The sequence below is a fragment of the Lepisosteus oculatus genome, chromosome 6 (assembly GCF_040954835.1).
Source record: "Lepisosteus oculatus isolate fLepOcu1 chromosome 6, fLepOcu1.hap2, whole genome shotgun sequence".
NCBI lineage: Eukaryota > Metazoa > Chordata > Actinopteri > Semionotiformes > Lepisosteidae > Lepisosteus > Lepisosteus oculatus.
The window spans coordinates 9,392,687-9,406,710 of NC_090701.1; the positions used below are offsets into that span (position 1 = coordinate 9,392,687).

Consider the following 14,024-nt stretch of genomic DNA (forward strand, 5'->3'; position numbering starts at 1 on the left):
TTTATCTAATTTTTAGCTGCAAAATGTTAAGAATTAAGAGACCGTTTTAATGTGAGGGATACAAGAAGTAAGATAACCTGGTATTCAGATATGTCTTGTCTTTTTGATGAGATTGACAATAGCTGCCAATACCACTGAAAATATCCTGCTGTTGGCAGTTAATGTTGATAGAATGTGAATACCATACTCGTGCATATACAGTACATACCATAATGTAGAATTTCATCCAGAAAAGACAAAGTCCTTTTGTATAGAGTTAGATTCAAGCTTTTCGCTATTGTGCAGCAGAAAAAAAGCTAGTATTAGAAAAAACAATGAATATTGTGTGGCACATAAAAAAATAGAATGTAAAAATCAAGATGTGTCACAAAGCCACATATTTCTTGGTAATTCTCCGTATTGTTTTTATTTGATACTTAAGTGCTGTGGATAGCCCCTTTAAATTACTTTTTTAAAGTACCTCCTTTTTGCATGAGTTGAAGAAGCCTGGACAACACATTAATTAAACTAAATGCTGTCCATTTCATTGGAACCATGTGCAGGCAAATGGTTTAAAGAGGCATGGAAAATATTAAGCTGGTGGCTGCATTATTTCTGCTCTGTCAGATGCTTTAAGCCAATCAACCAGCAAAACTATCTTATGATGTTGGAAAAAGCATTCAATCAGTTTTATTTCTCTTGGTCAGGTAGTCGTTAAAGCCTGGTTCAGTCAGTATGAAAAGAAACATAGGATTACATACAGTTGAATTAAACTGTTTTATTGTTGGGAGTAGCTGCTACTGCTATTAAGCATGTAGAGTAGGTATATTGCTTTCCTGGTTCTTTAATTCTTTCATTGACGTGTAAGCACATCTGTCCTAAATATTTAATCAATTAATTGAATGTCCTAAAGAATAAGGGACCTGGTACTCCATGTGACTGTTCTCTTTTTCTTTTCTCTGCACAGTTATAAATGTAACCTGGAAAAGCATCTAAGATTGTCAAAATATGAGTTTGTGATTTTTATACTATCCTACGTATCTACAGTTTTAAAGTTATAGATTAGTACTTTCCACTTCTGCGGTGAATTCATATCAATATAGTCCATGGCCATTACTATGCTGCAGCACATGTTCGCACCTGGGATAGGGCGGAGAGCAATATGTTCATCGTTCTGTTGAAGGGGATAAAGAAAGGCAGAAGAACAAAATGTGATAGTCTTTAAAGCAGCATCTGCTATGAAGCAGTGTAGTTTAACAGTTTCCACTGGAGCCAAAAATACAAAAAAGAAAAACAATTACAAAAAAAAATGATCAAAGCTATCAACCCTATGAACAGTTGACTTCCAAATTGTGCATACCCTTGATACGACATGACTTGAAAGTTGGGTTTAGCAAAGTAATAATAGTATATATATATGTTCTTGCATTTATATAGTGCTTTCCATCCCAAAGGATTGCAAAGCACACAGGAGGGAGTCCAGTTTCTTCCACGTCTACACTAACTCGAATCATGTGCACATCCCACTTGAGAGACATGCAGCAGCCTCTCCAGACAACAGATAGGTTGGAGAAGTGAGAAATGAAATACCAGCTGAATTAAGGGAAGTTTAAGGAGGCTACGTTGTGCCAGAATAGAATTTAGTTTCCTTATGGACTGTGCTATGGTATCAAATAATTAGCATTTTACTGGTACACATTCAGTATCTGTTGCATAAATTCATGAAGTTATGAAAAAGTGTAACAATACGTTAGAAAAATAGTATAGGATATCACTTATATAATGGCTTAAATAATGGCTCCTTTTCTAAATATCTGCATCTGTGTTCACTCAGATTCATACTTTTTTGTTTATAAATTTGTACATTTTCAACAAAATGTAAATTGTAATTTTATCCTGTGGGGTGAGCAGCCAGTTACATTAAAGAAAGGCCCTCTGAGAATTCCACAGAGCAGGAGACTGTAGTTATGTTGCAATGCACTAACCACTCATCACACCTGGGAATGTAGGATTGCAGATCCACTGGTGCAAAAAGCACAGGCAGTGCATTACTGAGTCATGGAGAGATGTAATATGGTCAGATCAGTCATCCTGCATCATGATTTTTGCAATAGGATGAGTACACTTGCAGCACTAACATAAAGAACTGAGGGCTTAGTCCCAACAGTGAAGGGTTTTGGTGGTTCTGTAATGTTTTGGGATACATTTTCCTGGCATAGTTTGGGCACTTCCCTTAGAAGGCAAGGTCAGTGCTAATCATATTTAATGGTACTGAACAATCATCTGTATCCTAGGTTATAGCATTTTATTTGTGCCAAGTGGGGTGGTGTCTTCCAGGATGACTGTGCTTCCATCCACAGAGCACATGTGGTCGGCCAGTGGTTTGATGAGCTTTTTTGGTGTTTTCTGGAATGGAGTTTTGTACCTTCATCCAGGAATGAGTTGAGTTGACTTTCTCAAGGAAGAGTGGTGCACATCCTTTCTGCACAATTCCAGTTGTTGGCAGAATCTATGCCACAGCACATACATGCTGCTGGCCACACATGGTGGCCCAACACCCTATTAAGTGACTTTACTGTTTATATTTTTTGTCCACTGCCTGTTGATTTTAAATGTGTTATCCTAGCAGAATAACAACTTCAAGCACAGCTCCAGATCTGTAAAATGATTAAAAGGATTATAAAATCAATTTTTTTTATTTGGTAATGATAACCTCCAGACCTCAGTGCAACATTTGTGGTATGAACTACAGGAACTTCCCAAAACGCAAACCCAGGTGTTCTGAAGGAACATGGATCTGTATAGAGAAATGCCTCCAGATAAGTGCCTGAACCTATTAAAAGGCTACAGGATGAACTGTCATTATGTTATCAAAGCCAAAGGATGATCAATGAGATCATTGCGTGGGTACAGATAATAGTAAACATTGCATAATAAGAAAAAACATGCCATTATTTTTGACAGATTGTTTTTTGCAATATTCAATAGTAATATTCTCACGAATTTTCAGATTTCCTTTATTTATACAAGTACTAAATGTACACTTACATTTTCTTTTCTAAGAAATTCAGCTTTGAATCATTTTTCTTTGCAAAGTACTGTACTCTACTTGTGTAGCTTAATACTATGATAAATAAATTGCACACTGTACACCAGTTTATATATACAGTACGGGGTAGAAGGAAAACTCACCATGCAAAAAATTCTTAATAAATGTTGATAAATTAAGTTGTGCACTGTATATTATGGTCTTACATATGCTAAATGTAGGAGAGTGGAGAATGCATCGTAGGTTGAGCAGCATTACCAGACATGTTCTCTTTTGATTATTTTAGTTGTTAAATTGTAAATGGGAATAAAGAAAGCACAGAGTCGTTTTTGATTGGTACATGGTTCCTTTGTTCAGAAATTATTTCGATGTATATGATGTTCTTTGAAGTTCAGAGACTTACTATGTAAGGAAGGAAGGCAGAATATATAAACCTCAGTATTTTTTACATTATGTTCTTTTATTTGATCTGTCTGTTCTAAAGTAGTTTGGGGAAACCACTGGTACTACTTACTCTTAAGTCGAAGATGATTAAATATATATCTGAATGTCTAAGGAATTGGCTGTGTAACAATTGTTCAGCCTGTTGAAGAAAGCTAGAGTCAGCATTTCCTACATACTTTGTCCTGCTAAGTATATGAAATACTCTTTATATTTTTCTTCCAGTGCCACAAAAACTACATCCCTGTGTGTGGATCAAATGGAGACACCTACCAAAATGAGTGCTATTTAAGACAAGCAGCCTGCAAACACCAAAAGCACATAACAGTGGTGTCAGAAGGCCCATGTTACCCTGGTGAGTTGGATATACTTTATATAGTCAAAGATTTTATTATTTAGTGCATCTTGGTGTGTCTCAGTCTAGCAAGACTATTTACTCTGTTATTGTAACTGAGGCAAGTGTTGTTTGAGGGGCAGCCACTTTTTATGGTAAGTCTAGCTAGGTAAGTCAAGCTAGCACCTAAATCACTCTTGCACTGGTGTTATATATTGTGGATACTAGTTAAAATCATAAGATATACTAGTCAACACAATTCTTTATTTTGCTTTAGGTGAACAGAATACTACTGACATATTCGAATAGTTTGCCTTTTTGCAAAGATAAGTAGTGCTACCAAACATATACAAGAGTACTAAAACAAAAGTAAAGTATAGCACTGCAGAATCATGGTAAAGGCATTGCAGAGCAATCCTAAGTGGCTTCTCCAAAAGGAGTTTGAGCACTAAGATTCAGATTTCACTGGTTCAAACTTTGGTCAAGTAGCTAGCTGACTGTCACTGGAATTACTTAGGCAGTATTGTCTAACTGACAAAGCACCATTGCAGTAAGATTGGGAATGATCAAAGAGTGTGCACTCTTGGCTTTCTGGCAAACAGCAACTTCTGTGCCCTTGTGGGTTTCCTGTAAGCTTGCCATGACATCAGTAAAATATGCGACACTGCGCCTTTTGACACAGACTCTCCTATCAAGCACAATGGAGCATGCATCATGTCAATTGAAAAATGGCTCTGCAGGTGGTCAAAGGAGTATATTCACATGTTAATTATCTCTCAAGAGAGTTCTGGAGTCCCTACCAGAAACGTGTAAAGCAGAGAAAATACTTTTTACAGTATCCTATGCAAAGTTAATTTGCTACCTAATATCAAGGCTTAAAATTCAATATAAAGCTATTTGCGTTAAAAATATTTGTCGACATGATCTTCTAAAAATGGCAAATGTCAAACAAAGTTTAGAATAAAGGTGTTTTTTTATATTTAATCTTTAGGTATTTTCTGTAAAAGAACCAAATTATTACAAACTTGAGTTTAGTACCAGAGATGCAATTTTATTGTAGATTATAGCAAGTGCAGTTTCAAAGGGTTGTAATCAAATGTAAAGAGTGATTCTCTGAAGACAGGGATTGCTCCTGCTGATGTGCTTTTGCTCTCCATTCTTCCTCACTGTGCTTTCACTTTTGGTAGGATATAAAGCTTCATTCTTAATTCATTCTCCATTAGGTATTCTGCTGTTTCAAATGTGTACATCTATTGTCATTTAACACTAAGGACGTCATACAGAACAGTGCTTGTGTTATTCAATCTCTGAGGTCCCTTTCTTCCTGAAAATAAGGTCCTCGATTGCATATCTTATGCAAAATACTATAGCACGCCCACTGGCAAAGATACTGTGCTCCATTCTGGCTCACTGGGGTAAATAAACATCCACAGGAGCAAGCACCTGCAAGAGAAGCTGCTTGGGCAGATATCCATTTATTATTAATAAAAAATTGATTTTGCTGTTTTTTCCCTCTTTTGAAAGATAAATGCTGGAAGGCCTAAAGCTGGTTTGACTCAAATCACTGCCTGTGAAGAGCCTAACAAAGGTGTTGATTCAGTTTATGTCCACAACACCTAAAAAAGCAGAATCTATATTTTTTCAATATTTTTGACAAGCTAAAATATTGGAAAATTTCAGAATGTGTAGCTAATATTTATAATATTTTTATTTATCTGCAGATAATGGATCTGGTTCAGGAGAAGGAGGTATGTTGATTTATTTGATTTCTCTACATAATAATAGCTTTGTAAGTCAGTAGTAATGGTGACTGGTCACTAGTTTGTTCAGAAACCTGAATAAAAGCCTTAAAAAATGTAACATCCTGGCATGAAAGTGACTATCAGAAAGTCTTGTAACTGTCTTTCACCTGAAGTTATGAATGAGGTGGGCTGACATGTTCTAATCCTCCCACAGACTGAAAGAGACGTTGAAGAGCAAACAAAGCAGAACTAAGAGGGAAATGAGATTTCTCAGTTGCTTTAAATCTGAAAATGTTTTTCGTGTGTGCATTCAATAAAGTCACCTTTTAGACCTGATCCGATAAGCATTCAAACCCTGGCCCAGATCCTTTTCACAGTTCTGTAGAAAGAAGTTAAAACAGACATAGCTTTTAATATTATATTAACTGTTATTATGTTATAGCTGTTAGTTAGCTGTTATCATATTATACTTAATATTAGCTTGTTAATATAATAAATGAGAATACAGAGCTACATTTGATGACTGTCCAGGAATAAATTCCCATGCATCAGTCTTATACAGTACGGCATGGGGCATAGTCTTCAGCTGTTGCATAATTTTCAAATATATTGTGTACAACCTATGTGATTATTGTGTATTCTCTATGATTGTTATGAATATTAAACTTGGCATGGTGTTAACGGTTACACAGATGATGAATAAATTAATAAAAAATGCACTTGTGCCGCAGCGAGAGTGATTCTGGGAAGCTAGAGGGTGAAAGCTGAAGATCAGTGAGAGTGATCACCATATGGAGGGCTTCAGGGGTAGTAGGTGGTGTTAATGATGGCCGATACTCTACTTAAAAATAAGCTTGATTCCTTTAATGATGACACACTGGGCTTAGAATACAGATGTACAAAGCCTTTGTCTAATGTCAGCAGTTTCTGATAGCAATGCCCATTGGTATTAAATGTTTTAATGGAAGAGAATGATATGTACAATACTGAAAATATTAGATGAGTATGTTAATATTTTCAACTTTGTTTCTAGTTTAATCGGTTGCATATATTGAAAAGAAGGAAGGAATCATACTTGTTTTTAGCACTCAGTTATTTCTCTTCCAAATGTGTGCTAATCTATGTACAGTACCTGCCAGCAGGAGAAATCTTGTTTGATGTTTTTGAGATCAAAGTTTTCCTGTTCTATTTGTCGTTCTCCAGTAACAATGCCAAGGAAAAAGCTTAATGTGTGTTAAATTAAGGAGGACAATAACAACACCGCAGATGTCTTGCTGAACATAAGTGTCCCACTGTGATACGTGCTCATCCTTTTCTATACCTTTTGATACCTGAAATTCTGATCTCTAGGTTAGGCTGTATAGTTTTGGTTCCCATCCAGGGTGCATTAAAAATAAAGCTTCCTTGGCAACATACTGTATTTGTCATTTTGAATAAACCAAAATAACGTTTCTGTAACGATAACAGAGCCCAGGATAACCCCCTCCTGCTTCTTCTCATAATTCTGTATTTCTGTTACGTGTTCATTTCTGCCAGTACTAAAGAAGAAGCACATGACCACTTTTCAAGGTGATTCCAGCCTCTAATCTCTAATAGCGGTGAAAGAGAAGGGCTCCTAGAGTCGTGATTAAGTGCTGAGAAGCTGCGTGCGTCTGTGTGTGTGTCTGGGTGCAGCAGCACTAATTAAGCTGTGCCAAGCAACAAAAGGGAGAGCTTGCTTTAGGCAGGGACACAGTTCCTCATGGGGAAGGCAGATTGGAAAGGGAAGCATTGAAGTTGTGCAGGCTGCTGACCTGAGGTCTGACAGCCAGGAGCTTAAGGGGAAGCTGCAGCTGCTCTAGCGCCAGTTTTCCCAGCAGGTGTCACTGTGGAGAAGGAATTGCCCGAGGCCATCATCTCTGGGGAGGGAAAGGAAAGATAACACAATCAGCTGCTGTCAGTGTTAAATATTAACTAACAAGAGGTGGAAGCTGAGAGGGAGACACATATCACAAAAACACAGATCAGTACTGTGAGAATTTAAAAGTCTGACCACAGTGTCACAGCGTTTTAAACTTTTGTGATGATCTAATAAGAACATCACGACACTTCCCACCTTTTGATTGTGTGCATGTCCTTATGTAGAGTGTTTAGGAAGGAAACGCTCTTGAGTTCTCACTATAAGGCTCGATGGAATATTTCAGCTAAAGGCTATATGCCTCCAAAGCATCATTAGCAGATTTTTTTTTCAGATCAGAGTAGAACAATGTGAATGTCCTGGGTCTTGAGGGTGTGGAGGAAGAGCAATTATAATAACTGTTATAGGAATGAATCGTGTGGATACTGCTTCACATTTAGTAACTAGCCTTTCCTTCTTGCTTCATGGCATTTAGGCTGGAAAGAGTAAAAAAATATAAAGCCAAAAAAGAACTAGAACATAAGAAAGTTAGAAAAAAAACAGATGCCTTTTGGCCTTTTGGAGTGTTATTTAGTAGCTTTGACTCAGTCATTTAAAGAAGTTGTCTTGGGCAACACAGCTGGGTAGCCAGAACCCAGATTCCAGTAATGTTGTGCCTCCAATTCTCAGTATAACCAGCATAACCGGAGACACATGCTTTCTGGTAGCTTTTTTTTATAAATGTTCGAATAGAGAGCAGTACTTACTGAGGTGGCATCTCGAGCCAAAGCCGATACATTTCCTCGCCCGCTAGCCTCCTCCAGCACATCCTATCTCGCCTTGCCCGCATCTTCTTTCACTGAGTCAAGCCATCTTATTCTAGGCCTTCCTCGTGGCCTCTTTCTCTCAATTTTCTCTTCTGCTTCTTTTATTAGGTCTTGATCTCTTCTCATTACATGGCCATACCACCGTAGTCTTCTTCCTTTGACAGTAGCAAGCTGCAAAGGTATAAGCAGAGGTTAATTCCTGATTGGAAAGGAGTTAGAAGAAATGCAGTGTTTCAGATGTGTGGGAGAATGAAGGAGAGAGCAGCAGTATGAGGAGCTATATTAATGTATTGCACAAGGTGGCTGTAAAATTGAGATTTATTTTTAAAGGTTTAATTCCTGTTTTGTGCAGTGATAGAGTCAGCTCCTGAATGACTTGGCCAGTTTTTCAGGGTGGCAGTTTTCCTGTGTTTTACTGCTAAGCCTGCTGCGATATTCAACTTTAATTTGACAAGCTACACACTGAGGTCAATAGTAATCCTTTTCTCAAACAAATGAAATTTTTATATTACGACTTGGCAGTCGGCAGAACGTAGCCAATCTCTTGTTAAGCAAACTCCTGGCTCTCTAGTGACAACAATCATGGTATCAGGAATCATTTCTTCTTTTATGTTTTGTTCAGCTATTGCTCAAGTCATATAATAAAGTCATTTCAAACGAATGCTAATTCTCTATTGTTGCCCTGAATTGCAGGAAAGTACAATATCTGAATGTTCTGCCTAAAGAATGGATGTCAAATGTAATAATATCCATAGCTCCAGTCTTAAAATACAGAGGAATTGTATGCTTTAAAAATATAGGCACTACATCATATTAAATGTAATGTTAAATATACAGGTAATACTATCAACATTTAAGTTGATCAGTTTTGGAAAAGTCTAGATGAGAAAAAAATAAATGTTACTTTTACCTTGTGAGACCATATATTACATTGTGTAAATGTTTCACTTCTAACTTATTAGGGTTTAAAAACAGAAATGCAAAATATTATATATAAAAAATGCATAAAACACAGTGATAAATTCTGAAATTGTGGACCTGTATTATGAAAAAGCATATACCCTATTGCTAAAAATAGATGTTACTTTCCCGCTTTTCTGTTTTTATCCAAGGAATAATGACCCCTAACCGTGTGTTCACTCTGTGCTGTGTAAATATTGAGCCCTTTTACTTAAAGTTTTTGGCGGCATTAAATGTGTGTTCCCTTATTTTTTGTCAAAGAAATTGCAGCAAAGATCTCTAGCTGCAAGGATGTACTGTATACTATTGTTTTTTAAACAAAGTTGGAAAATAACACAAAACTACATACTGTAGTGACACTGAGTTTGTGTATTGAATCTGTTTTTGTTACATTGCAGTTAAATTTGATATTGAAATTGATAAATACCGTCAGGCTTAGGACAGAATTTCATTTCATGTTGCTACAAATGAAAATGGCCACTTTATTCCATATACGTTCTATATGGCCACTATAAAAACATACCTGTATATATTTGGCACATAAGTAGTTAGCAAATGATATGAAGAGGTGACACGAGAAGTGGGGATAGCTGTGCTGGTTTGGGATATTATCCAGATAGGTAGCAGCTTAGCTCAGGAGAATAGTAAACCACTAAAGCACAATATAGCGTTGAATGCTCAGAGCTGATTCTGCCACATCTTACCAATAGAAATCCTATGAAAGCTCATTTCCTACCATGCCATTGTCCTTATTCTTCAGTTCTGTATTCCTTTGTGCCTTAATAGCATTTCTTCGAGTACTTAATAATGTACATTATCCGTGTTGTGTTTTTGTTGTTCTACAGAGTATGAAGGCTCAGGCTCAGACATGGGGAGGAAGTTCACAAAGTGTGGTACTTGCAAATATGGAGCGGAGTGTGATGAAGACTCAGAAGATGTGTGGCAAGTCTTTTTTTTATTGCTTGATATTGAGCTCTGGTCTCTTCACAGATAAGAAAGGGAATGCCTTCTTCCAGAAGTTCCTAGTATTTCTCTCCTGGAAGTCCTGACTGAAAGCTTTCTGTGTGGTTCAAAAGACAAGATTCTGAACTGGGCAGAAGATGTTTGGGAATTAACACAGCTCTAAACACCTTCATTGGTACAGATTGAACGTTTCTGTTGAATTTAACTCAGTGTCTCGACGCTGTAACAGGGCAGCTATCATTGTGGAGTTGGGGCATGAGAAGAAGCATACTAAGGTGTGATGGTTGCTTTAAAGGGTTTTACAAAGGTCTTTGGAAATTGGAGCAATTGCACAGTTGGGTTAGATGCATGCATTTGCACACAGGAACTGCACAGCACGTTGCTGCAGCTGTTGCTCATTAGGCGGTTTCTTTAAATACATTGAGAAAGACAAAGACCCACAGAAAGAACAGACACCTGGTAACATCAGTCTCTGCTTAGAGCTACCGGCTCGAAGGTTAACAGCTGTCTCTTGCGAAGGGTAGCTGGGTTAGGTTAAGACATGGCTGGTTAGGTTAGGAGGTTCAATCCAGTATAGTTGCATCACCTGTCACCACGTCAAAGAATTAGGACACCAGATGACAGGGAGAGGGGTTTTGACTTACACAATTTAAATACGCTTAGGTATGAACAGTAGGCATCCCTGAAAACATAAATGTGCTTTCTAAAACAGTGTACTTATTATTTAGGGGTAGGTAGGGTTAGGCTTAGGTCTAGGTCTTTTGCTGGAAAAAAATTAAACGGGATGATATATGCAATATCATATTGAAGTCAGAATACAAATGAGTCCTGTTTTTGCAATAGCATATGCTTAATATTAGTATTTTTAAAATCTGTATTATAATTACTTTTTTCCAGTTACTTCAGTTATTTCTTGGAAATATGATATTCTGGTTTAGGACTTTAATGGATAAACATCGATAAACTGCTGTTGGCACTCTTTATGAAGACAGTTATTTTGCAAGGGAAGCTGTAAACACTTTTTTTCTTTCATTTTCTGTAGTAGTAATTGAGATCATTGAGGTTACTGCTACAACTGGTGGTACAGCAATACCAGTTTGCATAAAAGCTAGCCTTTGCTGCTAGAAGACCTTAAAGAAAAATAATTTATAACAGCAAAAATGGGCAAAAAGTAATTTCCATAGAAACAGATTTGTAAGATGTCTGCATTTTTAAAGCAAGAGTAACATAACTATTCAATGACTTTTAAATTGTATTGCAGACAACCTACAGTATTGCTTTGAAACCCTTAACTTATACTGACTGCTCATTTAAAATATTTTCAATGAGTTTATTATTAGCAATGTGACTATGAACTTAATGAGGTTTTGGAGAACATAATCTCTAAAATCGGGGACTGGACTTGCAAATAGGGAAAAGATGGGAATACAGATAATCTACACCCATTTAAAGTATTAAAACGGGGAATTTTCTTCCACCTTGAAATTATTTATTGCAGGTTGAGTGAACCTGTATATGATGGAAAAATAGGTTTTCACCATTATTTTCCATTCATTCTACTGGTGACAGACAGAAAAGTAATAACAGGAAAAGATCTATGAGAAAGAATCCATTCTCTCAACTCAGTTATAAGTGCAGTTTCACAGTTTTCACTTGTGTTATCTGATTCATGTATCATGGTTTAGTCTGAATAATTCCACTGGGTTTACTTTGTCAGTGGTTTTGAAGATTTTGAATACTTGTATTCAGGTCCTTCACAATTCCCTCAAAAGACAAGGTTCAGTTCTTTCATGACATGCTCAAAATTGGACTGCGATGAATTTGCAAAACTCAATTGTAAAAATCAATTCTAGTCACTGGAGTGCAGGATCAGTGACAGCAGCACCTGTCATCTCACATCCACTTCAAATGCTACTGATCAATAGTGCAGGTTCTATTAATTTTACTGATCCACTACCTATATTCACTCTTCCTGATCTGTAAATAAGACAGAATTCTAATGAAACATGGGAATACCATACACACTTAAGTTTAAAAACTTAATATATTCACGTACTTGGAAATGTAGCACATCCCTATCTTGACTTTTTAGGACTTTTGAATCCCGCTTAAAAACATTTTTCATTAAGAAGAAATAATTTGCATTTTTATTTCTGTCCCAGATACTTTCACTATGAACACTGTTATTTAAATGACTTTTCCTTAAATGGTTTTCGCTTTGGATGCTGTTTAAACAGGAATCTGACTAATACTCAAGAATTAAAATAATATTTACAGCAGGTTTCGAGGACTTACAAAAGTAAGCTTATTTGGTGCTTTCTACAGAATCATTTCACTTTCTTTCATTTATTTTGTCCATGTCCTAAGACATTCCACAGTAAGTTATTAATTACATTTAAAACAGAATATTGACATTTTGTACTTTATTACATAATTAAATATAAAAAAGTATTCAAACAACCGTTCTTTAGGTGTCCTGTTGATTTGGAATAGTGTGTGGTGTATCATGAACAAAATTTTACAATATGCAGATGTTTCTGACTTAAAGTCGGTCGCAATCTGACTGTCATCCCTGTCTCATTGATAATATGCCAAATAGAATATTTTATTATAATGCTTTTTTCAGAGGCATTTTCAAGTTTTAATTCAATAATGTGCCTGCTGACGAGAATGGCATCTGAGAAATAACAAAGGCCTGTCATATCATGTTCATCATGCTCAAATTCACCAGCCAACGAAATAACTATCCACCTTTGCCTTTTGTTTGCACAGGTGCATCTGCAACATTGACTGCAGTGGGCACAACGAAAACCCTGTTTGTGCAACTGATGGGAACTCCTACAACAACCCTTGCCTGGTTAGAGAGGCATCTTGTATGAAACAAGAGCAAATAGATGTCAAACATCTAGGGAAATGTCTAGGTAAGATTATGCAAATACTGTACCCTTTTGTGCTATACATATTGTTTTTTTTTCCGAATTCCCCTGGTAATCTTCCAGACATTTATACTCAATAATATACTCTTAAAACGATACATTAAAAATGTTTCCAAAGAAGATATCAAAGCTCTTATTTTTCCTGCAAGTGCTGCATTGCCATAGTCTGTAACTGAGAATCAGACTTCAGTACCCACATCGACACTAAATAGCACAGTTTAAAATATTCAGCTTCAAAAAGCTGCCAAGTGGAGAATAAAACATTAATTGCTGGCAATTATCGCTTGGCGTAAACAGCCCAAGATGCAGAACTTTGCCAAAACAACAAGCAAGGAAATTATTAGATTCCTTTGCCACCCTCAGTTGAGCGTGGCTTTGTGATTTGTAATCAGCATATCGGAGACAACGTGGCCACTGTTGTGTGATGCTTAGTTAAATTGCATTTGGAATCAACATTTGCAGGCAAAAATACTAGTTGAACTCATTTTATTTTTTCCAATTCTTTTGCTGTGTCTGAGGAATAAGGATCTTGTTTTTGATCTGCTGATCTGTTCTTGCTTTTTTTTAGAGATCATACATGATTGCTTTTCTCCGCATAAAGAGTTTTTGCCGCATCCGTTTTCATGTCATTAGACACTCTGCTTAATGGCAGAGCTGTTTATTGAAAACAGGATTTTTCCTGTGTTCTACATTTTTTTTGGTTTAGATTTACTGTTAATGTGATTTTGTTAAAACAAATACAGGAATATTTATGGAGAAGTTTTGTTACAGAGGCCTGGGTAATATCTGAGCACATTTTAAAAGTCATGAGGATGAATATTCTTCAGAAATGAGCAGGCTGTTAATGAATCTGTAGGTTATGTAAGGCCTTTGAATAATTACGCTTTAGAAGATGATAAATTCTGATTGTATATGGA

At 36.5% G+C, this 14,024-nt stretch overlaps 1 protein-coding gene across 3 annotated transcripts in view; it reads left to right on the plus strand.

Annotated features, from left to right (window-relative positions):
- Nucleotides 1-14,024, plus strand: part of tmeff1a (transmembrane protein with EGF-like and two follistatin-like domains 1a) — an 87,885-nt gene that overhangs the window by 51,950 nt on the left and 21,911 nt on the right. For all 3 annotated transcript variants that reach the window (XM_006634535.3, XM_015354948.2, XM_069190945.1), the window contains 4 exons: nucleotides 3,695-3,824; nucleotides 5,525-5,551; nucleotides 10,054-10,150; nucleotides 12,944-13,092. In XM_006634535.3, the coding sequence (XP_006634598.1) occupies nucleotides 3,695-3,824; nucleotides 5,525-5,551; nucleotides 10,054-10,150; nucleotides 12,944-13,092 (403 nt within the window). The remainder of the gene's footprint in view (nucleotides 1-3,694; nucleotides 3,825-5,524; nucleotides 5,552-10,053; nucleotides 10,151-12,943; nucleotides 13,093-14,024) is intronic.